Source organism: Pleuronectes platessa, chromosome 5, assembly GCF_947347685.1.
Source record: "Pleuronectes platessa chromosome 5, fPlePla1.1, whole genome shotgun sequence".
NCBI lineage: Eukaryota > Metazoa > Chordata > Actinopteri > Pleuronectiformes > Pleuronectidae > Pleuronectes > Pleuronectes platessa.
In genome coordinates, this window is record NC_070630.1 from 9,182,667 (window position 1) to 9,207,753 (window position 25,087).

Below are 25,087 nucleotides of genomic sequence, written 5' to 3' on the forward strand. Positions count from 1 at the left end.
GAATCCTTTGTGGTGTCAGATTGTTGGCTCCTGTGTTTGTCGTCATCGAGCTTCTCTTTCCACTGCAGGTGCACGAGCTGCTCCAGCTTCTTTCTCTTGGACGCCGGTGAAGATGTGGTGATTCTTGTGTCACACGTGTCACCAGTGTTTCTGTCCGCTGACTGTTCACATGCAGAGGCTGAAAAGGACAGAAACAGATCAGGTTTAATAAAAATCAACTTGTTAACGAGACGTTTTCTGCTCATTTTAATGTTCATGTTTTTTGTTTTGTTATTACTTTACAAGGTTTGATTCTGAAAACACAAATGTTTGTTATTATGATGTCACAAGGGGCTGTGTCATGTCCCCTCCTTCCACCTTGTTTCATGCTAATCTGTCAATACAATTTAGTTTAATTATGCAAACTCACAAATAAACCAACAATCAAATGGACGGGAATAGAAACAACTTTCTTGGATGTAATGTGTTGATTCCCCTGATTCAACATTGAGAGTGTTCTTCCTTCAGTCATGTTTCACCCCTCCACAAAATGTTATAAAAATATGTTTGGTATATTTTGCATAATCCTGCTTAGAATCAAACACACAAACCAACAACATGTACAGATGTAAAGACAATACATTGAGGTAAAAATCTATATAACATGAAAACAGGTATTTATTGCGTCACAGACTTGACCCACCTGAGTTTGTATGTGTGTGTGAAAGCTGCTGCTCGGCCTCTGGTGGACTGTCGGCAGACGCACTCTCAGGTGTCGGCTCTCGATGGAGACCGTTGAGCTTTTGCTGCATTTTCTGTTAAATAATGCATTTTAATCACATATTTATTTCAAACTAGATGTGGAATTAGATACAAATCTAAACCAACTCACAATAAAAAATAGATCTTCACTAAAATATGTTAGAAAATAGTGGGAAAAAGTTTTCTACAAATATAAACTGAATGTAATATGTGTAGCTCAGTAAAGCTGAGTTTAGAAATGTTGGCTATTGACTGTAACAAACATAATGGCCAAAAAAATGTAAGAAATACTTTTTGTGACCCTAATATTAATTTGTTTACTGGAAACCTTTTATTTATTATTATTTATTATTAGATCGGTTTAAAATAAAAATGAACTTTAAATATATTTTCCAAATTGCCCTTCTTAAATTTCAGACACACGTAAAAGGGGCTCGTTCATGTCACACAGCTCAATGCATTTCAATTATTACCTGGAGTTGTTTGTGGTAATAAATCTTCCATGCGATGCAAACGTGCAGCGCACCCCATCTCCCTCGTTTCTGCAAAACATCCAGAAACAGATTTTAGTTTCATCAGTCAGACTTGAGCTTTAAAACAGAAGTAAGATACAAGTTTCTCTTTATTCATCTTTGTTTTAATGTCTGTCTCTTGTTTGAGTTTGGTGCATCGTGGACTCACTGTCCTGCAGGACGTCTGTGTTGCTGTGTGAAAGGCAGCGGCTGGAGCGAGAGGAGGCATCATGGTCCCTCTGCTGTGATTCAACTGGAGCAAGAGATGTAAGATGATGACTTGACTTTATTCTCATGGCGGTGATATAGAAATCTCTATAATGATGACGTACAATGAGAAATATCCTTCAATGTGTTTCTGTTCTCAATGAAAATCACCTACATGTCTGTGCTGCACAGCTGGAACATGTGGGACGGTGGGGGGCTGGTGCAGGATGGGGGGGAAGGCGCAGAGCTGATGAGTGTGTTGATGCATGTGTTGATGGTGATGAACCAGGCTGTGAGTGCACGGAGCAGACTGCTGGGAGAAAAGCAGGTGTGCTGTTCAGACCATGATACAGCGCAGTATAGAAAATATGCAGAATTATCTATTAGCACTTCCTCTTTGCAACGTATCCACCGGTTTACTGACACCTCTCCCTGGATCACTGTGACACTGAAGACAACTTTAAAATGTAATGATTCTCAGGCAGGTTCTGGAGTCATGAGGATAACGTTTTTCTTTCTGTGACTTGGTGATGATGTCAGAAAGTAACAATTTTGCTGAATTTAAAAACTTGTGCATCTTGCTTGTGTGTTTTGATGAGTCTGAGTTATGGCTCTGAGGATGAGTGACATGTCGGAGGCCCAATCACATGACCAGACCTCCTGCAACTTTCTGTCACATCACAGATAAAAACACTCTGCTTTAGAGGAAACTCTCATTTTTAAAAGGATGTTGCAACTTTTACAAAGTAGCAGAAAAGTCATCAGATGCTGAAATCAACACGAGAGTGTGGTCGTTCATACCCGACTGTGGAATGTGTTCTGAGCTGGGATCAGTGGGTTTGCTCCTGCCATCAATGGGACCGACCGCAGTCCTAATGGAGTCCAAACACGCGGCCGTGAAGTGGTAACATGAAGTCCTCTTTGCTCAGGAGAAAGTTATGGGAGCGGCCATCGATCGCAGGGACGTTCAAATTGTCCTTCACGTCCTCTTCCTCCAGATTAGGGGTCGACCTTCAGAACACAAGCAGCGTGAATCAGGGAACATGCACAGGATTGTAAGAACAGCCCTGATTCACCGATATAGATTAGCATCTTATACATTGTGTAACATAATGTATGATTAAACCTTTCAGGCCGTTTGCCTTGCAAAATCGCATTCAAATTGAAATGCCAGTATCTTGTTAGAATGCATTACAGCCAGTAATCCCATTAGAGGCATTCAGTGTGCCAATCCTTTTAATTAACTTAAGATCCATCCGTTCCAAGGACACATGATTAGTAATGCTGTTAGTGAATGGGGAGCTCTGAGATGTGCAGCGTAATCTGCATTGGATGTACAACTAGACACAGAGGAAGACACACATGGTTTATTATTAGTGTGTTGTTTGTGTATTTAGGTTTTGTTGGAGCAATAAAACCGCATTTAGGAAATGAACCAAAGGTTCACTGGAAAAACTAGAAATATTTAATGAGACTTCTGATCTGCACAAATTAAAAAGCTAAACATTAAATTTCTCTTTTGCAGATTTGTGAGCATCAGAAAAGAAAGAACCTCCAACCATTTCAACAGGGGTTTTATTTTCATTTAATTTTCACAACAAAAACTTTTCAAACTCTTTCTAGTTTCAACTTTTTAAATGTCAGGATTCACTGTTTTTCTTTGTTTTCATACAAAGTCAGTTAGATATTGATGTTTAGATATTAAGACTTTGTAAGACCTGAACTCAAAACTCTTTTTGGAAGAAGAAATTGGAAGAAGCATTCTGTTTTATTAACTGATGAATAATCTGCAAATGAAAGAGAAAAGAAAGTAAGCATTTGTTGCAGCTTTTATAAATGTTCTCATATTTTTGCCAGCAAGCTGCTTTCTGTTGTTCCTGTAAATAAAAACCTAAATTTGAATAAAATGATAAAATATGATGATGGTGAATGATGAATCTACGCATCTGTCAATTCAATAATTTGGTTTCTCCAGCATGATATTTTATTATAAGACTGTCGAATCAGATTGTATTTTGATTCACAGTTTATGTCTCTTTTTCCTTTTCACTGAAATGAGAGAATAGAGTTGATATCAATCGTTTCTCTCTCTCTCCATCCTGAGTCCTTGTGTTTGTGTCAATGCCCCTTTAACCTCTTGGCTGCAGGACTCTGATCCCTCCCTTCTCATACAGACGAGATTAGCTGGAGGTTACACATCCTATATGTTCTCTGAATTTCCTCCATGTCAGCGTGCTGCAGAAATCTCTTAATCTCATAAAGGATCTGTTTGTTAGGGAGCACAAACATTGAGTGAGCATTCATCTGTGTCATCTGAGGGCAAGAGAGAGAGAGAGCGAAAAGAGAGAGTGAGAGCTGTGGTGTGATGCTCAGCGACAGAACATCTACAACATCCACACAGCTATTATCCATAGAAACCTCTGCTCTGTTTTTCTATTACAATAAAAAAAAAGTTAAATACAGTTAATATTTTTATATATTTCTTATTTGTTTTTTTTATTCTATTTGTGAAGCAACGTTGTTTTAAGAGGTGCTTTATAAGTAGATATATCATTGTAATTATTTTACATTTCAGTTTTTTTGTTCTAATGTATTTTTAATACTTCAATATCTTTGGGTTTTAGACAGTTGATAAGACAGAATGAAACTTTAACAGACGTCACCTTAAGATCTGGAAACCTGTGATCGAAACTTCCCACTGTTATCTAAAACTTTATAGACATTATTTGATAATGAAAATATGTGTTACTTAAAAACACTGATTGTGTATTACAATTCAATAGATACTCTGCTCATAATATCTATTGAATTGCCGAATGTTCTTCTAGTTTGATAGATAATGGAAATCAATATTTAGCTTTTTGAATATCTGTTTCAAAGTAACACCCAGTCAGGAGCCTCGTGAGCATAATGAAAATCCTCATTGTGGGAAACTTTAAGAGAAACTTTGCTCATTTACCTGTTGCAGTAAAATTCAAGATTAAAGATTCGAGAGATCTTTTTAAATCCTGTATTAAAGTGAGAGTATAAATTATTATATATGTTTCTTACCTGTTTGTGGTTTATTCTCCAGTGAATCAATCTCAGCTCATCAAGCCCTCCTCACACGTCCGTCCTCCTCCCGTCTGATCAGCAGTGTTCATTCTCTCTGTGAACAGGAGAGTGGATCCTGCTCAGCCTGAACAGGGACATCAGCTGCACAGGGACCACCTGTCTGCCGTCCCCTGGTCAATTAGTCAGTGTTACTTACCAACACCCGGAAAGATCATTAACTACTCCTAACTCCTAATGGCTTAAACAAATCCCATCAGTCACCCTAAACCCTCCTGATTGAGTTTATAGAGGGAGTGTTTACAGTGGGTGGCAGCGGGGGGGGGGGGTTCCCAGAGACACACACTGAAAATCTGATGAGCAAGTTAATAAATAATGACCATCGTGTCCCTGTGAAATGTGCATTTACATATGTGGCATCTGAGGCAAACCCCTGCTGATGAATCTAAACTATATCTACGATTAATTTAGTTTTTTGTTCATTGGTTTATTCGTATTGCATTTTTAAGGTATTTGATGTTTTATGGTATTTTTACATGAGTGATTTGACCTCTGAATTTCAAACCTTCTACATTTTATAATAGTAATAAAAATGACTTTATTTGCATAGCACTTTTCTAAACAAGGTTACAAATTGCTTCTCAAAAATCCATGGCAAAACAGGGATGAACTCAAATAAAAGGTAGTTCATTCAGTTCAGTTATTAATGATTATTGGTGATAATTGCCTGTGACCCTCACAGGGAGAGGCAGTAGAGCTAATGATGGATGGATGACTCGATGAAGCACAGATGACACTGATCACAGTCGATCTGAGAAACTCCGTCTGCTGGTTCCAGACACTTCAACTCCCACTATAGCAGCGTGAGGCTATTTATTGGTTTCCCCTAATCGAATGTTTCTAAATAGATTCTTCAAATTGCTGGATGTGGCCCGATGCACGCTCTCCTGATTGGCCCCAGACAAACTGGGCTGCCCTTCAATTGGATCCAATTAAGGAGAATGTAAGACGCTGATTGGATGAGGCTTTGGGACGACATGTTCTCCTTGATTAGCTAATTCCATTCTCACTAACCCTCCCAATCCAGTTAGTATGGATAGGGTTAAAGCTGAAGCTCCATCCACACAAGCCATTAGAGCCACTACCCCTCTAGAACTCACTATACACTCATGTGATGACAGACTCTTACTGTAGAGCAGCTTCATTAGAACAGTGCTGCAGAAAACTCATTTAATTTATTCAATTACTTAAATCTACTTATAAAATAAATGAAGGTGCTGCAGCCACAAAAAAGTGAGGTAAGCTGTGGGAAAGTTTTAAAATCTTTATGAATACATTTTGATTATAATTTACTTAAATATTATAGGTACCAAAAGTAGCAGTACTAATTTTAGAATATTTCAGATTCTGAAAATGTTTACTTCTACTTTTATTAATTAACTTTTTTTATTAATATACTCATTCCTTTATTGTTGCCGATGGTAAAGTTGAAGCTAATTTGACTGATTTTATACTCGGCTGGGCACTGCTTGTGAATATCCCCCTGGGGTACATATAGTAGTATTTCAACTAAACCGTTTTGGATTATTTTATTTTATAATCAAGCTTTTTTTCATGTGATATTTAATGCTTTTATCTGTATTTTTATTCTGATTGTAAGTTTTATTTTGTTAGTTGTAAAACACTTGGTTACTTGTATTGAAAAGTGATATATGAATACATTATTAATACAGAATTGAGACAAGAACAGTTGAACAAAAGATGCTTCCAAGTTGCGATAAAGGAAGTTTAGGATCAAAACATCCGAGCTTGAGCCAGGTTCAATTTTTCGGTAGGTAGAATGGGCTGTCCGCTAACCAGAAGGTTATAGGTTTGAAGCCAATCCATTTCCAAAACTGTCCATGGGCAAGACAGTAAACCCTGAACTGTGTGTTTTGACGTGTGATGGAAAAACTCTTTGTGTGTTTGGTGAATACTGTAAAAATCTGTGGGTAAACGAACCTGAAATAAAGTCCATAAAAACCAAGATGATATAATGTAGACGCACTTTAATTCTAAAACAGAAGCTGCACCATCAGTAGCGGCACACAATTATATGTACACATATACACTCACACACAATTACCTAAATCTGTTATATAAAATATATAATCTGACAATGTACCTTTTAATTCCTCTTCAGAGCTCATTGAGTTACTGTGCGAGAGACTCTGGAGCTGAAGCAGACAGAGAGGTAAAGTCTCATCCACTCGTCGGTTGGGATGCAAATGCCCAGGCCAGCGTTTACTTCATTTTTACAGCATGTCAATAAAAAGGTCTGTACCCTTTGAAAAAATAATATTCTAAAAGCAATCTACAGCAAATTCACTTGAACAGGTTTGTCTGTGTTGTAATTGAGAAAATTACACTTTTGAAACCAATTCCTTTACAGTGAGATGTACACACCCTCTAGGATTTGTAATATATAAAAGATATTAAGCATTAAAAATTCCACATTTAAAAACTTACAATAAATAATATATGCAGGCATTTCATTAAGATAAAATTTATAGATTGCAATCTACAGTCATTAAAAAGACAATTTATTCTCCTTTATGAAACGTCCCTTAATCTTCCAAAATGCTAAAATGGATTCTTGGCATCTGATTGATTGGTTGATTGGAGACTTCCAGTCAGTCAGTGTTGTTTAAGATACATCAGGGAGGAAGAAGAAGAGGAGGAGAAGAAGAGACGCTTCCTCCGTAATTTGCCCTGATGGAGTGTGAGGTCCTTTGAGTGTCGAGGATCCACAGTTCGATCTGATCTCAGCGGTTTGATCTCGTTTAGAGTTCAGAGCATGTTCATGATAAAGTTGTACATCTGGTTGAGCACCACAAAGTGAACAGGCAGACAGGAGCGGCGGTCCTGGGTCGCAGGGTCGCACGTCAGCCAGGAGAGGGCGTTGTACTGCTCTAGAACAAATCTGAAGGCAGACACAGGAGGGCAGTGTTACGACATTGTACTTATTGGAAAAACACAGTTCTCACAGACTCTTGTTGTGTGAGCAGCTACCTGAGCACATCAGAGGTGTGGTTGGAGTCCAGCGGGTGGGAGTGTTTACTGTGCAGGAGTTCGTCTGATTGGACCGAAGACACATGCAGGTGGAGAGAGGCCTGGGAGACAGCGACAAGGAGACAAATTAAATCACAACCCTTCAATTAATTTATTGCATCATTTCCGGTCTTGGTCTCAGAGAGGCAGACTTGAAGTCCATGGGTTTTGACCATTGGTCCGACAAGATAATTTGCACAATCTCATTTGGCTTTCAGAAACTTTAACTGGCATTATTCGGATGGTTCTGAAACACTGAAAGTGATCTTAAGACCAAAACAAACTTAACAGTTTTTCCACACTTTGGAACATATTTGAGATATATATATATATATATATATATATATATATATATATACACAAGTGCCACTGTACCTTGAGGAAGAGTGGGCACTGGTTCTGGGCTTGAGGGCAGGCTGACCAGAACCAGTCAGGCAGTGGTCCAGCCTTTGCTGTGGAGACGAAGTAGCCCAGAGCCATCGGCTGCTGCAGGATGTTCAGAGCCTCCTCATGGGACTCCATACGATCCGCACTCTGACCCTGCAAGACGACATCAAGGGATGAAACAACAGAACAACTTGTTTTCTACAGGACAGGCTTTAGACTTAAATAGTCAATTCTATGTGATTTGCTGTTTCTGTTGTACTGGTCTCTTTTTATAAGCAAGAATAACAACTGAGCGACAAAAGTTACGACAGCAGCCCAAAATGATTTATCCATCCTCCAGAAGCAGGAGGGAGCGCAACGTGTCAATGTCACAGCAAAATCATTAAGTATCTCGGTCGATGATGGGAGAATAAAAACAACAAGTGACACAATATTTACGATTTTTCTTCTTTGTCAATTTGAGGGTAAACAAACCTAAACTTGACATTAGGGCAAATAATCTATCTAACTGACCTTGCTTCCATCTCCCCCCTGGTGGTAGTGGGAGCCAGGAGAGTGAACGGGGGAGGTAGTGGGGGAGTTGGGCAGGATGTTGATGAGGTCGGGATCCACCATGTCGTTGTCAAACAGGTCAAAGATTCCCATTCCATCCGATCCATCTGCAAAGAGCAAACAAGCATCCTTCAACATTCACCATTCTTTACTTCTGATGCGTTTCTTCCGAAGCCTCGTCAGCGGCCAAACTCACCAGGATTTATGGGATTGAAGTTGATGTCGATGGGCTCTGCAGTGTTAGTGTTGACCTGCACCATGGCCGAGGTGGGGAACACCAGGATGTGTGTGCAGGATGTGTCCTGAGGAGTGCTCAGCTGCGATGTTTGCATGTTCAGCGTGGTGCTGCGACCGAACACTGAACCCGTCGAGACAGAGTCTGCAGAGAGACGGCGGAGAAGAGACGATTGTGACTCACAAACTCAACGTCAGTTCGCATTCTCAATGAACTTATTTCTATTTTATTTTTACCTGGCATGATGACAAAGGAACCCTGGGGCTCCATGGCAACCAGACAGGCGCTAAGGATGCTGGGAGTGTCAGCGGCAGAGATACCACACATCCTACATGTCTCCTTCAGACGCTTACTGAGGGATTGTAAGTTCCTTCTGCTCAGCAGAATACTCCAGTCTGAAACACGAACAAGAGGAGAGCACATTAGTTTTTGATCGTATACGTCCTTGTGAACTGCACACTCAGAAAACAGCAATATGTGTGTGTGTGTGTGTGTGTGTGTGTGTGTGTGAGTGTGTGTGTACCTCTCAGTTCGCCGTGTCCCATCCTCCCAAGCCGTCCAATGACCACCCTCCATGGCAGTGATGTCACCTGCACCAGGCCAAGACACCACTCCCACAGCTTCTGCAAACCCAGTCGTCTGGCTGAGCCCTTTTTCCTGCGAGCCCTGCAGAGACAACACACGTGGTTAGAAAAAAAGGCACAATCCTGTGGCACTGGTGCATCTCTTTTTGGTGAGTGGGTGCATGTACCTGTTGGGAACATCGATACTAATGATGCAGGTCTCCAGCAGCTCTCCGTGCTGATCGGTGCAGGAGGCCAGCAGCCAGCGCTGGTCATGAGACAGACAGTAGCCGACAAACAGGACGTTGTACTTCTGGGACGCTTCGCCAAAAGTCTCCCCGAGCTCCGTCTGCTTGTCTTTCACTGGAGCCAGGATGAAGGGCGGCGTATACAGACGCAGACACTCGGGCCGCTGCACAATGGAAAATACATGTTTAAAAGCGAGACAACAGAGGACCAGACAACACAATTTTAAAACTTTGTTGTCAGCGACTTCCACCAGGCCATAGATGCAGCAGTTACCTCTGGGTCTTTCAGAGCCATGTCAATAGCGAGACCGGGGCCGAAGCCCGTCAGAGCCTTGAAGTTGGTGGAGTTGGGCAGAGGCCGCCGACACTGTGTGAACACGGAGAAGGCCAGAGACTTCAGGAGCTGGCCGTAGAGGTGGCGCTCGCCGCTGTGCACCGGCTGCAGGAGATACTCGCAGGGAACGATCTGAGAAGAATTAAAACACAACAGTGAGAAAACATTGAATGCACTTTTCTGCACCAAAACTTTACTTTTTATGCATGTAACTTTTTCACTCTTCGATTTTAGTAATTTTATCTCTTCTGCTAGTCAAAATATGCCAACTTTGTTTTTCAGTTTGTTTCTTTTTGAAATGTAAATGGCATAAAATTATATATTAAATATTTGTGAAGTTTAGAGCAATGTCAAGGGAAGTTCACCATTAAAGTCTGAGTTAATTTCCCAATTTTCTCATTTGGTCCATCTGGGGTTCACTGAGAATATTCAGCCTCTTGTGGTACCTAAGATTTTTTACAATATAGTTTTTTCTCCATCAGTGAATAAAGTGCTCTCTAAATAGAGAACATAACCATGTGACATAGAAAGTACAACTGCTTGTGGAAAATCTGAAAACTGCTTGGAATTTACATATATTAGATTTTTTTTAAAGCTGCATTTTTATAATTAATTTAACCCATATTAGAATATGTTTAAACCAAACATTTACTATCATATATATTATATTCAATGCAATTCAAGTAACTTTTAGCAATTAAAGCAAAATCCTGATCTGTTGGCTGCCTCACTGGTGGATAAGGCCATTCTCAGTGTCTGCCCTGGCTTCACTGAGGACTCCACCACTGAAACCATTAGCACATTCACACTTCTTTTGTTTCAGAAGTCCCCCTGGCATGTTGATGCAATAGTGTGTCACTATATCGCAGGTGTAGCTGTTACCACCTCCATTCGAGTCTGTTAATGAGTCCCCTGCTCCTTCTCACCTCCCTGTGTGCCTCCTGGTAAACTGCTCTATTGTTGCTAAAGAGAGGTGATTAGTTTAAACTACAGATGACAACCATCAGCGCTCAGCAGCAGAATTACTGTGTGAACTTCACCCGGTCATCTCAGGTTACTGTCACACACCATTTCTTTCATCCCTTCCCAAAATATTAGACAAATTAACAAAATGAGAATCCTTAAACCTCTTAGAGCCGTACCTGTACTGAGACAGCGTTTCTGATCTGAGCCGGCAGGAACTGGAGCATCTCCATGTAACAACGCAGCAGGCCCAGTGTGTAGGTGCTGGAGTGGACCTCTCTGTCTGCGTCCTCGTAACTAAAGGGGTCGACGATGTACACCACGATGGCAGGCGGGTAAGACACAGCGTGGGACTCTCCGTCCGTGGGCTTGCCCACTTTGTCTCTGTCCATTGTGCTGTGAAGAAAATATATAATCTTTAGTCAAAATGTTGAAAATGTTCACATCACTTTAATGACCATATGTTAACAGGGCCAGTTGTCATGACTGCAGGGCATGTCCAAAAATCTGAAATCTCTAAATAGTAAGATAAAACTCACAGCTGGTGGAGCTGAGAAATGTGTTTTTGGAGCTTTTAGGATTGATTTTATGATAAATGTGTTTCAAGCAGAAGAGAATGTGATGCTTCTAGAGCTGTAAAGGTCAATTGATAAAAGATCAGCAGAAAATGTATCGCTAAAGTCTATTTTTAATCAAAATGTAAAACAATTCCAAAAGAATTCCAGCTTGTTATTTCTAGACAAATCGGATAATTAGATTTAACCGCATTTAAAATCATATTTAGCTGCGCCCCAGGTCGCTTTTACTTGAATCCTGAGTACAATTAATACACTATGAATACACTATGAATACACCAATACAATACACTATTAGGAAGTGGGATTCACTTCAGACAAACTTCTTGTGTGAAGGTCAAATTTACCAGCGGTTTGTATAGTGTCCAAAATAATGTCAGATATATCTATACATCTTTAACTAGATTAAAAAAATATTGATTAACACATATGGTCAGTGAGTAAATATCAAAACATGTTAAACCACATGGACGTGTGTGTGTGTGTGTGTGTGTGCTGCTGAGAGTGGTATGAATTCAGTAAAACCACAAATCAATAACGTTTAAATCAAGTCGTCAATTGATAACAATCTACTAACATGTTTCCTACACGTTAAAACTTAACACTCATATTACAAGCTGATCACCATCCCAACAGTAGATATAACCCCAGATATAGTCCTACCTCTCTAAGGTCTCAGCGGACATTTGAGGCTGATTGGCTGAGGTTCCATTTTCTGCCTGCCCCACGGCACCCTGTTGGTTGGCCTGGGGTCCGTTCTGAGACGTGCCGCCCTGCAAGCCTGTTGTCCCAAACGGCGTGTAAGAGCTTGGCTTGGCCGGTGCCATTCCACTGATGGGCTGGGAGCCTGAGGAGGTGGAGGAAGGGGTGCTGTTGACCTGGGCGGGCTGGGCAGGCTGGGCAGGCTGGGCAGAGCTGGTGCTGGAGCTGGTAGTGTTGGTGTTCTGGGGTCCTGAGGAGGTGCTGGAAGAGCTGGGGGTCTGGGGGGGGATGACCACGGTGGGGCAGCGCTGGGACAATAGAGAACTATCCAAAGACTGCTCTGACAAGTACGGGGCTGAAAGAGGTCATGAAGGTAAAAAGAAAACAATCAATTGCTGTCTCACAATCTATAAAAGACATTACTAACTTTTTTTAAGATTGTGATCAATCATGTTACCTAGATCATAGCGGCACACTTGAGCAAAGCATTTGAGCTTATTAAAGGCTTCATTGTTTGCGTCTCTCGTAGACATCTTAAGGAACCAATCACTGAGGGGCTGCTCTGCCATGCTCCGGCTTTCTGTGGTGCCGACCTTCAAAACGCCCTCAGGGTGACTCTTACAGATGGGCCTGTGTTGCCCAAGCTGGCATGCCTGTCGGGAGAAAATGAAATGAATGTGTAAATGAAACGGAGCAAATCCTTTCTTCAGAGGGAAAAACTGTTTCTGTGGACAAGTCAGAACAAGAGGGATGAGTTTTAGGATGCGCCAGGTGCTTACCTCATACATAGTACTCAGATCTTTGAAGAAGGACTTGGCTCCGCGGAGCAGAGCCTCGTTCTCCGGGCAAATGACGACATATCCCACATCTCTCTGGGAGCCAAAAGGATCCAGGAGGAGCTTCTCCCAGTAAGGCAAGCCGAACGGAGACAGCACAACAAAGTCGTACTCATAACCGACCAAAAAGGTCGGGATGGGCAGAGGCTCAGGAGACTCATCTGTGCCTGTGGGGAAGAAGAGGACAAGGTTCCTCACTGAATATTTGGTTGTTTTAAAAGACAAACGGTACAATGAAAAAAAAAAGATAACACTTAAGTACAAACGCTTTCCACTCACCATATGATCCTCTCCCGGCCATTTTGTGGAACTGTTGCCAGGTGAGTGGTCCCTGAACACCCCAGGAGCGAACGCTTCTCTTCTTCTGGATGGTGTCCTGCAGCACAGGCTGGAGGGACAGTAACACCCGCAGGACGTCCTGAGAGAAGAGCTTGCTCATATCCGCGGCTATAAAAGGAAAAACCAAAAGAGATAAGTTTTAAATTCATGTTGTTTGAAGTTGAATAGAATAGATGAGGGAAAACTTACATTTGCATTTTGGCCACTGATGAAGACAGGTGCTTTTCACTAGTGCTTCATCGACTTTTCCTCCTGACATATTGTCCATGAACTGTCTGCCATGCTCAAGTGCCATGTAGCAGTCGTTATAACAGTCTCTCTCTTCGACCCTCAGGAATGAACTGGGCGCTGAGGTCGGCTTGGGGTACTCCACACCGGAAATTGGGGCGAATGGATTGGTGCACTGGTCCTGCAGCAGCAGGATTAGCTCATCTGGAGGCTTCTCCTTCAGACTGCCGGCCTTGTGCGTGGCGGAAGCTCGGAGCTCTTCAAAGGACCGCTCTGTGTCGCGACTCGCATCAGAGCCCCGTCCCACCACGTCCAATTCGTCCTCCAGGAAGAGCCCGGCTGACTGTCCAAAGCGCCGATTGGTGACTGCACTGAAGCCACAAGTGCAGGGGTACTGGGCCTCGCCGTTGTCCTTGAGGTAAACTCCCACATCCGCCCCCCGGATGTTCATGTTGCAAACGCATACGCAGCAACTGTCGAAGTTGCAGTCCTTGTAGAGGTTCATGACCGACTCGGAGAGGATGAGGGTGACATAGAGGCTGTGGGCCTCTGGGATGGATGGTACAGTGGCCGGCTCAACTGAGCTGAGCGGTCGGCAGGTGGAGGGTGTCGAGGCCGGGGAGTAAAGGTCAGAGTTGTCGTACTTGAGAGAGCCCTGCACGCTGGACGGGCCGCGGGGCGTCCGTGGAGTCCGTGGCGTGCGAGGGGTGGGCACGGAGAAGCGAGGCGTGGCTGGAGAGGGCAGGATGCCTGTGCCGCTGTTACTGGGAGGAGCACTGGTGGACATGAAGGGCGTGTGGGTCTGAGGGGTGTATGTCTGACTGTAGTCTGGCTCCACACTGGGCACGTTACTGTAACAGAGAGATAAACAGGGATTTCAGATTCCGTACAAATTTGGGGAATTTCAAAAATATTCACCATTTTATTCTGCGTATTGTCATATAACTTATTGAGTATTACAAATGTTTCTGAGCTTTACCTGTCTTTGGTGAGGAGATTGACGTTTGTCACTGGGGGTATGAGCTCCATTTTGCCCATTGTCCAGCTGCGAGTGTAAACACAGTCTTCTGGCAGTTTGATGGGCAACATACACTGGCTGGGTAGGGTCTTCAGTGGGGCGTACATGGAACAGCCAATGAGCGCCTGACTCGTTTCCGGCTTGTACACAAAGGAAAAGTCCTGAAAGCACAGACGGGTCTTAGTCTTAATCTTTATAATGTTAAACAATGAAAACACAACGGATGCAATCAAGTTTCCCACTTGCTTCTCACGCAGGTGTGGGATGCGTCCTACCTTTATTTCACATGGCTTTGGGCTGCAGAATCCCTCCTCCACCTCCATCTTGAAGTGACTGTTGAGCTGGCTGCCGTCCAACATGGTTGCCCCTGCTTCCAGACTATCCTTGCTCCCGGAGTTCATGGGGGAGTAACCCTGCTGCTCCAGGGAAGGCGGCGTTGGAAACATCTTGTGCAGATCCGCTGAGCCTAGGGAAACAAGACATTGTTACTTCTCCTGAAACACCAAGTGTATAAAATAACCATGTACGACTCAACAATTGATTCTTAGTTTTCATACTTATGCAAGACAGGGGGTCCAACATGGCAGTTTTAGGATCTTTACAGCCAAACTTGTCCTCTGCTCCAGCTCCAGCTCTTTTGAATCCAGGCTATGCAGACAGGGGAAAAGGTATACTCAGTTTTCTATTTCAGTGTTTCAATCAGTTTTTTCCAGGAGCACAATATCAGAAAACAGAAAATGTGGGTACAGCTTTTGGACAGGCAGATGCACTTACCGCCAGCTCGTCTTCATCTGAATTGAAGATTTTATCCAGGTCGCTGTAGGACACGGCCAAGTCATTCTCATGGATGAGGCTGATCGAGGCTAAGGGTTTGCTGCCTGGCGGACCCTGACCATCTGCAATGCAAAATAAATGAGGAGGCATTTAAAAAGGGTCAGAAATCCATTTTTTAAATTAAAATCACATTTCAACATGTAATTGAAAAACAGACAGAAGGAAATATTTCTCACCATCTCCCGAAGATCCACCTCCATCGTCCCCCTGGGTCATAAAAAGGAAAACAAAAATTATGAAAACAGGGAAACCATTATTTCACAGAGTATATGCATGAAATGCATATGTGTAAATTAACATCAGCCTGATGAAGAGTTAAGGAAACTCTAATAACTGATAGTTTGATATTTGCTGATGTCAACAGATGTTGGTAAGAGTGCCATCAAAGTGATGTAAAAATTATAACTTCTTGTTTTCCTGCAATCACACACATGCTGATCACCCCAGGTTCACCCTGCTACTAAGAGGACAGTGAAGAAAAGGACGTCAACCCAGCATTCAACCCTGGAACACACCTTGTTTTTCTTGTTGCCATCTCTCTCAGCTCCAGCCTTGTCCTTTTTCTCGTTGAAGGTGAACTCCTCGTCTCCCTCAACAAAGGCGTAAGGGTCTGGCTCATCACTGTGCTCTTCGTCCCCCCTGGCGGGAGCAAGGTGGCTATTTCTTCGCTGGGCGTAAGTCTTGATCAGCTCTTCGGAAACCTTCAGCTGCTGCGTGGTGCCAGACATCAACCTGCATGGAGAGAAATTGTGCAGTGATGCTCAGATAGGAGGAAGCAGGCTGATTTCATAAACAGCCACAATAATTTGAATGCATGTGAGGAGGAGTGATCAAGTACTTACTCAGTTACAGAAACTACATTTTCCGTTCCTCCACCTCTCCAAGATTCCTCTCGTATTTTATCCACAGGTAGCTGGGGTGTCAGGAAGTTGGAGGCCTTCTTCCTGGGTAGGTTGAAATACTTCCAGGGGTTGTGGGTAGAGTCTTCGTTGGGGTTAATGGCTGAACCTATGAAAACAGTGGGTTCCAAGGTTTCGTTGTATGCTGGGGGGAAAGGCAGGGGCATAGTCATTGTCTCCAGCTGAGGCTCCTCAGAGGAGCCCTTCTGTGGAAGCAGACACGGCTCAACTGACGGCGGGTAGAACGGTTGGTGGATGGGCGTGGACGAGCTCTTTATGCCACCCGGAGTCATGTCACCTTCGCCGTGATCGCATGGATGTGGGCTTAGAGGCGGGGGAGGTGGGGATCCAACATGGTCTGCAGGAGGGCCGTGTGTGTGCAGCGTTGGGGCTTTGGAGGGCGCCGTGTCCACGTGGTGCAGACTGGGGTATGAGCCCTCCTCCTGCGATCTTAGACACAGCCTCTGGTTCTGTGGCTCCATGGACTGCTCATCGCTCACGAAGTTGCGGTGGTGGAACGGCGTCTGCGGCCTCCTCTGCTGCTTCTCCCCCTTCTCCAGCTTCTCGCCCAGCTTGTGCTTGGGCGCCGGTTGAGCGGGCTGGCCTGATGATGGCGGGTGTCCTGAGGTGCTGTTGGAGCGCTGTTTCTGATTCTTATGTCTGTGACGAACAACAAAGAATGATTACGAGATGTTATCTTTAACTTAGAAAAGAAAAACACAAAAGGTGAATGCATTCCATTCCACATACCTGGAGCAGTTGCAATGCGGCCTGTGAGTTGACTCCACAAAATCCCAGAGTCCATTTTTGTCTAACTCCTCCTCACAGGACCCATTTGTCAAGGTAGTAAACTTCCTCCTGATAAAGAAGAGCAGATTGTGATTTTATCGATCAGGCATGGAGGCAACACTTTGTCCGTCAAAACAAACTTTGAGGAAGAGATGAGGACAAACTTACTTGTTCCCTGTGCGGTTTATGCTATATTCCTGCCACACAGACTCCACCATCTGGCTGGCCAGTCGACGAGGGATTTTACCCCCATGAAGAGTGTTGTTAGAGCAGTAGCCATCGGACGCAGAGGACAACTTGAGCCACCTCTGGGCAGGCTGATAATCTATGAAGCAAGACAGGACAAACAAATTCTGTCTCTCTCCAAAAGAAAATGTCAATACATGCTCAGGTGTTTAATTCTGGTCCACGTGCAGCTCCAGTTCTTACCAGTCTGAGCCTCCTCTGGCGATGTTGGAGGAGTCAGAGTGACAGAGGACATGGCAGGATCTCTGTGAGCAGCCTGGCCCTGCTGAGCACCACACAGGCTTCCTGAGGTGTTGGCCGAGCCCTGAGGGACCACAGCGGGGAGGTCCGACAGGGGGAGAAGCACCAGGCAGGAAGGGTAAACCATCCTCACCCCCGCTGGAACCAAACACATTCATTTATTCCCAAAACAGCGTGTGAGGCGCACAGAAATAAAGCATTTCTAAAACCATTACTGAATCAATCATAAATCATCAACGTCAAATCTCCACCTGGTTTGGTTCTGGCTAACTCAGATTTTACTGTATAAACTGTATATTTAATGTCATGTGCAACTGGATTACATAGAACATGGTTATTTGATTGTTTAGACCAGTGTCCAGCAGCAAAAATGTTGAAAGCTTTATTTAATAATTCTTTCCACACCACTCTTATACTTAGTCATAATAATTCATCATAATTGTTGGCAAAACAAGGGAAAACAATTACAATACATTTTCATTAAACCTGTCAACTTCTATCGATCTTCATGATAAAGGGCTGGGGATATTATACAAGCTTTTGCCCCTTGAGAAAAACGAATTATGCGCTCCTTCTCAAAAAGTCTAGAAAACTAAGAATATCCTTCAAGATTTGACAATTAAATCAATCTAATCACAAAATTATTGATTGCATTCATTCACCGCTCGCCACATTAATAAAATATCACGAGGCCTTACCAACAAGAACCTCCACGGCCGCCAGGGAATCGTCCTCCCATTCCGTATCCTCCATCTTCTCTTCCTGGGCCTCCTTGGGACTGGTGCTGATGGGATAAAACTGCCTCCACTCCTCAATGAGTTTCTGCGTGGGGTGGTCTGACATCTTAAAAGCCTGGCCGGTGAGGGTCCCATTTAAGCCATATGGGCTCAGGATGACTGGAGGGCAGAGAGGAATCAGTACTTATGTAGGATAATAAACCCACCAGTTAATTTATCAAGATAAAGACCAGTTCAGTGTAAAACAACTGCAGATCTAGTGATCCTACCTTGCAAGGGGCTGGAGCTCTGCTGGGCGAGGCTGAGATGATCCTCGCTCAGCCACTGAAGAGGCTGATGTTGAGCGATCTCCACACTCGTGCACACGTTGCTGTCTCCGTGTACGAAGAAGGTGAATGCACAAGATAGGTGCTCGCTGCAAGGTGAGTCAAAGATAAAAAAAAAGAAGAGGGATCGTAGTGTTAAGAGGGATTAGTCCACTGGTGCTACCACATCATTATGTCAAAAAGAAAACCCCCAAAAAACAATACCACTAATCAGATGGTGCAGAGAACAAAAACACAGGCAAAGAAATATGGTGCAAAAATAAACCTTAGGGATATTTAGAAACCACGAAATGTTAAAACAATACCCATCTTTATTTTCTAGCTACTTCTGTGAGAGCAGGCTGCTAAACGCACTAAAATAGTGCTTGTTGACATGGTTGCTGTAAAACCACAGTGCACACTCAGCATTTTCCAAAGACTGCCCTGTTTACCAGCCAGAGAGCGCAGGCGACAGTGAGACCGCCAGACTCCTCTGTTAGAGGTGCTGCCTCAACACTCACTTGTAGACATTTGTATGTAAAAACAGAAGCCAAACACCAGTGAGCCATAAAATACACTCCTGTTCTGTGCAACAATAGTTTAAGATACATGTAGCTGCTAGAACTCGCATGAGCCGTCGACCAAGCTGCCAGAATGACCTCTGCATCAAACACAAGTTAGGTCTGAGACACGCTGCCACACAGCAGAGACTCAAATTAGCTTGTCTTGGAACTCCAGGATTCCCCAGACAGGCGGGGGGGGGAATGTGCCTCCGGCCTTATGTTCAACAGGTAGGTAAGGAAATGCAGTGGTGCAGAAGTCCACTCTGAACCAAACAGAACTTTGTGCGCTGTTTAGGGTTAACCTGTAGCTTGCACTTCTGCGGTAACAGCACAGAGGTACAGACATTAAAACTCTATCCTCAACGTGTTGCTCTATTGACATAGACAAGATTAAACTGTTGTTCAACGTGCTGGCAGACTATCACCAACATTTCATATGCGAGCCCAGATGAAAGATATGTCATTCCGATAATGTGACTAGAAAGCTGTGATCATTCCAGGAATCTCAATTCTCTGAGCACTGCAGGATCTCTGTGACTCAAAGCAACATGGATCCAGTTGTAACTGACCTCAGTGAAGCTACGATGCATAAAAACGTTATTTATAAATCAGAGCAGCAGATGCTGTATCACACTCAACTGTCTAGCGTCATGTTTACACTGCTTAAGGAAAGCCATGTGTATTTATTCACGGCATATTCCTATAAGTAGATGATGTTTCATTCCCAGAAACTGCTGTCGGCCTATTACAGTGTCGTTAAAAACAATACAGCTGCGAGCAACATTTCTCAAGTTAAGTCCCAAATGGGAACTTTAATCATTAAAGTGCCACAAACTATTATGGGAACTTTACAGCACAACTTTCAACACAATAAGAACATCTGGCCTCCGCGGCTCACGTACAACCCATCCGACCTTAACGCGTCTCCATCAAGGTCTGTTTGATGGTTCTGTCCAAAGTGCTGCGTTTCAAACACTGCTCCCAGCCAATGTCACAGTACATCCAACTCTTTAAACATAGAAACTACTGTAACAGCACAACGTCCACATGCTGCACATGTAGACCAACACTCCAGTATTAAGCACTGGCTAATGCTCAGCCCTTCAGCGCAGCAAGTACATTTCAAGACATCTTGTTCTACCGCTTTATTTATCTTCTGCAACTGGGCTGCTTTTTCCCGCACCACAAAAAGAAACTGCCTTGAAGAATAATGGAGGTACCAGAGAAAAAGGGTCTCTTGGACCGCACGGTGCATGTGTGCTGGAAAGGACCTTCAGCTGACCAAGTTGACAACACTGCCGTCACTTATTAAACTTATCAAGTCTTTTCTGGCTCCTGGATATATTATCTGATTTCCCAGCAACATAACAGCATTAAAACCATCAGTCCCTCTCAGCAGCAGAGTATTGAGATTCACTAACAGCATTAAACATTTTTTATATACATATAATCACAGAGTTCAAATCTGTTGACGAGCGAAATAAAAATGTGTGCAGCGCCACATCAGGTCTCGACCTGGTACCGGTAAATCTCACAGATGTGAACAGAACATACCTCAGACAGAAACAAGCGACCTGACTATTCGGTAAGTGTAGGGGGTTTGAGAATTTACGGCATTTAACTCCGCCTTCTGCCATTAGGAAGCAGGGACGTACCTTTTATTAATGGTCTTCTCCTCCTTCTGGTACGGCTTAACGAACCACTTCCCGATGCGAACAAAGCCTCTGTTCATGAGACAGCGCTCCAGCAGGTTGTGGATGGCTTTGAACAGGAGCGTTCGACACTCGTAGGACAGGCCACTCTCCCACTCGCCATCCTCCTCACCTGTAAGCAAGAGACACAGTCAAACATCTTGATGCCGTTTAATAAAATGGCATCATATTAAATGTGTACAGCGGTGTGCGTGATGGGGGAAATTAGACTGCCGGTTTTTCAAAGCACAACAACAGAAGTGACCAGTTGGAACAGATATAAAAAAAAAAACTTCAATATTTTTCTTATTGCTTAGTTTTGTAATAAAACATTTCAGCTCTTTTGGTGGTCAAGTTTGGTCAACAATGTTTTCTCGAGTCGTAATTCATATTGACTAAATGTGCGTTTCCAACTCTGCGAATCAGCTGAGATTTGTGCAGATTTTGCTCTGTGTTGTCTCAGAGTAACACTTGACCTTCCCTTAGGCTACTTCTACCCTGATATGCTTTAGCTTTAAATCAGTGCCCTAGATTGAGAACGATCTCAGTCCAGCAAGCGTTGCCTAAATGCTTCCACGTATTGCATCTACAACTGGTTGTCAACGATTGTGTCATTTTGCCAAAAGGTCACGTGACTGGAGCATGACTAATAAAGGGAAGGATACATTGTGACGGATTATCAGGAAGCAAATGCAAGTATCTGAATCAAGTGATTCAAAAAGTCAGTCAATTTCTGTCTGTTCATTTTAAATCACAAGCCTGGGTGTTAATTATACTTGAAAGGGGCCCGACGGCATTTCCAGAAGTCGCCGCAGTAAGCGTGGATAACAGGTGTAAATCTAGCCCAAGTGCGGTTTTCTTAAAACTGAAACATACGAGTGTGGATGGAGGGGGAGACTGGGGACAGAAGACCTGGTCAGAGTGGCAGCTGTCAGGGGGATCTTGCTGACAGACATGATTATAAACAAACTGGGGTGAGGCCTTCTTCCTAAAATCAAGACAGTGTCATGTGACTCTGACGCAAGACAGCATGTCTTAAAGCTACTGTACACACCTGTATCTGTGGCCGAGAGCCAGTTTGGCAGACATGACCTATTATTATTATCATACTTTATATCATTTAAGTTGCGTAACCGATCCTTGCCGCAGCTTAGAAGAGGTTCGCAGTGTCATCAAAAACACCAACGAAGTTTTTACGAATGGACCCATTTTGCCCGACAACCCATCAGTTATAGAAAGGCTTTGTGAATAACCACTACACTCTTGAATATAAGTTTCTTAACATTCAAAATAAAAGTGCCAATTCCAAAGCACTGAGCAAACTACTTAGGCCCTGTCCCAATTCACCCCTTAGCCCTAATACTTGGATCTACCCTTTCGATTTGCGCATCGCTGGTAAGGAGTAATGTTGTCCCATTTCTCCATGTGATTTAAGGGTAGTGGCCATTAAGCCTTTCGAACACCCCTTCAACCTTAGTGTATTCATGGCTACCTAGAAACTAAGGGGTAGACGGAAATTGTCGAGTATGAAATCTTGCAAAATTACCATGAAAACAATTTAAAAGCTAATGGAACCTCATACTGTGAATCGCCGTGATGAGTGTTTCAAGGGAAATTGCTTTTCACTCTGTCAAAGCAAGCATGTAAACAGACTGACTGAGCATAATGTTTGTTACTCCCATGTCCCTTATATGAACTTTGAAAAATTAAGGGAATATTTCCTCGCCTTACCTCTTGTGGCTCTGTTTGGAGGGGGACACTACATAACACTTCATTCAAGGGACAAGGGAGTGGAATTGGGACAGGGCCTTTTGATTATGTGAGAATTCATCATTTAGGGTTTGTTCAATTTTTTTAGGGTTTCCCAATTTGTTGCCCTTTCTCCTCATGGGTGAAATATATTGTAGACAGTGCAGAGAACGTGGAGTTGTTAAAACCACTCACTTGAGAGCTCATTGTGGATAAGCTCGGCGAAACTGGGGTCATCCCCCCACCAGAAAAGCCAGAGCTCTCTGCGACCCGGGGTGTGGTGTCTCCTCCACACACTCAGCACATCCGCAGCCAAGCATCGGCTGAAACTACACAGGATCGGGTCCTCCTCGGTCACGGGGAAAAGGATGGGCGAAGAGGTGGGCCCTTGCCACACAAAACGCCTCCATTTTATTCCGGTCAAATCAGCCTGAAGAGAGGGGGACCAACAATGTGAGAATGAGCACACAACATAGTCATACAGCATTTAGCCAATCATCTGTTGTTGACAGCATAACTCAGTGAAAGTGTTCCTTCCCTTACACACACACTCTAAAAACACAGACACACACACACAGCTTTTCCTGTCATGCATTAAATCACTTCCAATGAAGAAAGCTGAAAACTGGGGGTTGATGACTTCTGGAAAGTTTTGCAATACTTTTTAGATGTGACACCACAGTCCTGCCTGAACACATCACTGTCATCCAGCAATTTACTCAGCAGTTACAGACACCTAATGAGTCACTGCAAGTCAGTCTAGGATCACGTCACTTTGTGTAATTAAAAACAGAGGGACTTAATTCCGGATATGTGCATTAATTACAAATGTAGAGCTATTCCCTAAAAGGGGTGAGATGAGCTGTGCACAGGCTGTGTATAATTGTGCCTGTTGGCCTGACCTGTTACCACCATGTAACTAACGCTGATGCTAGCTGGCTATCGGGTGTAATCAATGCACTGTAAACACATGATCCTGACATATTCGCGTGCAGCTCCTCAGTAAGAAAACCCTGCATTGTGCGTCTCGTGTTATGGAAGTTAGCTGGATCGCGATCGTGCACGTCGCAGGCCCCGATGCCTTCACGCCAATCTGCAACTGACGTTACAAAGCTTGTTGCCTGATTAGCCAAAATGGCTTTCTGGCCTCTCGGCGTCGGAGCTAACGCTAGCTAGCTGCGGGGAGCATAGGGGGACTCACCAGGCAGAAGAGGTTGGAGTGGCAGTCCTCCAAACTGGCCCCGTTTGGTACAAAGCACGAACTCATCCTTTCACTGCGGGGCTGCAACGTTAAAGTCCATTGTCTCAATCACCATCGAGGGGGCGACAGCCGATCTCGTCCACTCGCTGGCGAGGCGACGCTCAGTTGTTCCGCTGAGGCGCTGAGGAACTTGCTAGCTTACGCCGAGCTATCGCTAGTCAAACAGACAACTTCTGCCCGGCGCTAGCCACCGCTAGCCCCGGGGGGCTACGATAACGTTAGACGGGCAGCCTGGCAGCGTCAACTGTAAGCGATTAGCTGCTGGATTCATAAATCCTATTTGAAATGTATTGTCTAGTCTGGTTAGCCGCAAGCTTGGCTGCTACGTTACCCTCACATCACGCAGCTTACATGACCTGGTTTCACCAACGCTGATTCAAACACCACAGAAGTTCTGTGTCAAATAAAGAAAAAAATACGAGCTGGAAAACTTATTCAAAGAAAAAAAAAAAACTTCACCCCCCCCCTAGAAAAGCTTAGTCCCTGGTGTGCTAATGCTAATGGCAGCTAGCCGATCTGAAACAATTTCAAAGCAAAGGAACTCTCCCCTCCCCCTGATCTCTCCTAGCCTGCTAGCGCACAAGCTAACATACCAGAGCTCCAGCGCTAGCCTGTTAGCCACATAAAACAATTAGCTACGCCGCCCTCCCTTTTCACCAAAACCACCGTAACGCTCCGTCATAGTGAAACTGCTCTTTTAAAAAAGCGGACGAAAAGCCGAGTTGACGAGGCTACTCATCGGCTACTCCCCTCCGCCTGATCCATGGCTCCTGCAGATTTCCATTATTTCAGTTCATGGATTGAATTCTTTAATGGCGGCCGGGAGGACAACTCTGCCTCTCACCTCCCATTGGCCAATTTGCGGTAATGGGGGCGTCATCCAGCCTCAAGTAGCTCCATGACTTCACAGTTTACAAGATGAAAGCTGCGGCGCATCTGTCACACAAGTCAGCGCTCAGACATGTCTGTTACTGGACATGTTGCACCGGGCGACATCTGCTGCGTGTGGCCCCGCTGCGGGAAAGTGAGGAGACACACACGCGGGCGGATCCTCGGAACCGAACACACACCTTGATGCACGTTGAATCGAATTATTATGAATGAGAATATAATTTAAAGGGCAGTTCTATTGTTTGATTGCGCCCCTTTTGTTCTGCGCATTGAATTGCGCCGCAGATCCGAAGTTATCTAG

At 43.8% G+C, this 25,087-nt stretch overlaps 1 protein-coding gene across 1 annotated transcript; it reads right to left on the reverse strand.

The window, feature by feature from the left end:
* Positions 1 to 6,542: 6,542 nt before the first annotated feature.
* Positions 6,543 to 24,888, reverse strand: LOC128440155 (mediator of RNA polymerase II transcription subunit 13-like). The gene is made up of 30 exons (XM_053422777.1): positions 23,836 to 24,888; positions 22,830 to 23,064; positions 20,850 to 21,018; positions 18,596 to 18,741; positions 18,288 to 18,485; positions 17,533 to 17,727; positions 17,272 to 17,428; positions 17,065 to 17,172; positions 16,258 to 16,974; positions 15,931 to 16,147; positions 15,592 to 15,622; positions 15,356 to 15,477; positions 15,139 to 15,229; positions 14,857 to 15,047; positions 14,543 to 14,742; positions 13,525 to 14,414; positions 13,276 to 13,443; positions 12,940 to 13,163; positions 12,618 to 12,813; positions 12,122 to 12,515; positions 11,063 to 11,279; positions 9,861 to 10,052; positions 9,527 to 9,750; positions 9,299 to 9,441; positions 9,012 to 9,170; positions 8,737 to 8,919; positions 8,502 to 8,647; positions 7,977 to 8,141; positions 7,563 to 7,663; positions 6,543 to 7,473 (listed from the first exon to the last, which is right to left on the reverse strand). Exons 1-30 carry the CDS (start codon positions 23,899 to 23,901, stop codon positions 7,341 to 7,343), a joined length of 6,378 nt encoding a protein of 2,125 aa, XP_053278752.1. The 5' UTR covers positions 23,902 to 24,888; the 3' UTR covers positions 6,543 to 7,340.
* Positions 24,889 to 25,087: the final 199 nt, after the last annotated feature.

Coding starts and splice junctions, on each gene's coding strand:
- LOC128440155 (XM_053422777.1), bottom strand. CDS start 23,901: ATGAGTTCGTGCTTTGTACCAAACGGGGCCAGTTTGGAGGACTGCCAC. Junction 18,742..20,849: donor GAGAAGACCATTAATAAAAG/GTACGTCCCTGC, acceptor CTCACCTTGCAG/CGAGCACCTATCTTGTGCAT. Junction 14,743..14,856: donor CAAAGCCATGTGAAATAAAG/GTAGGACGCATC, acceptor CTGTGCTTTCAG/GACTTTTCCTTTGTGTACAA.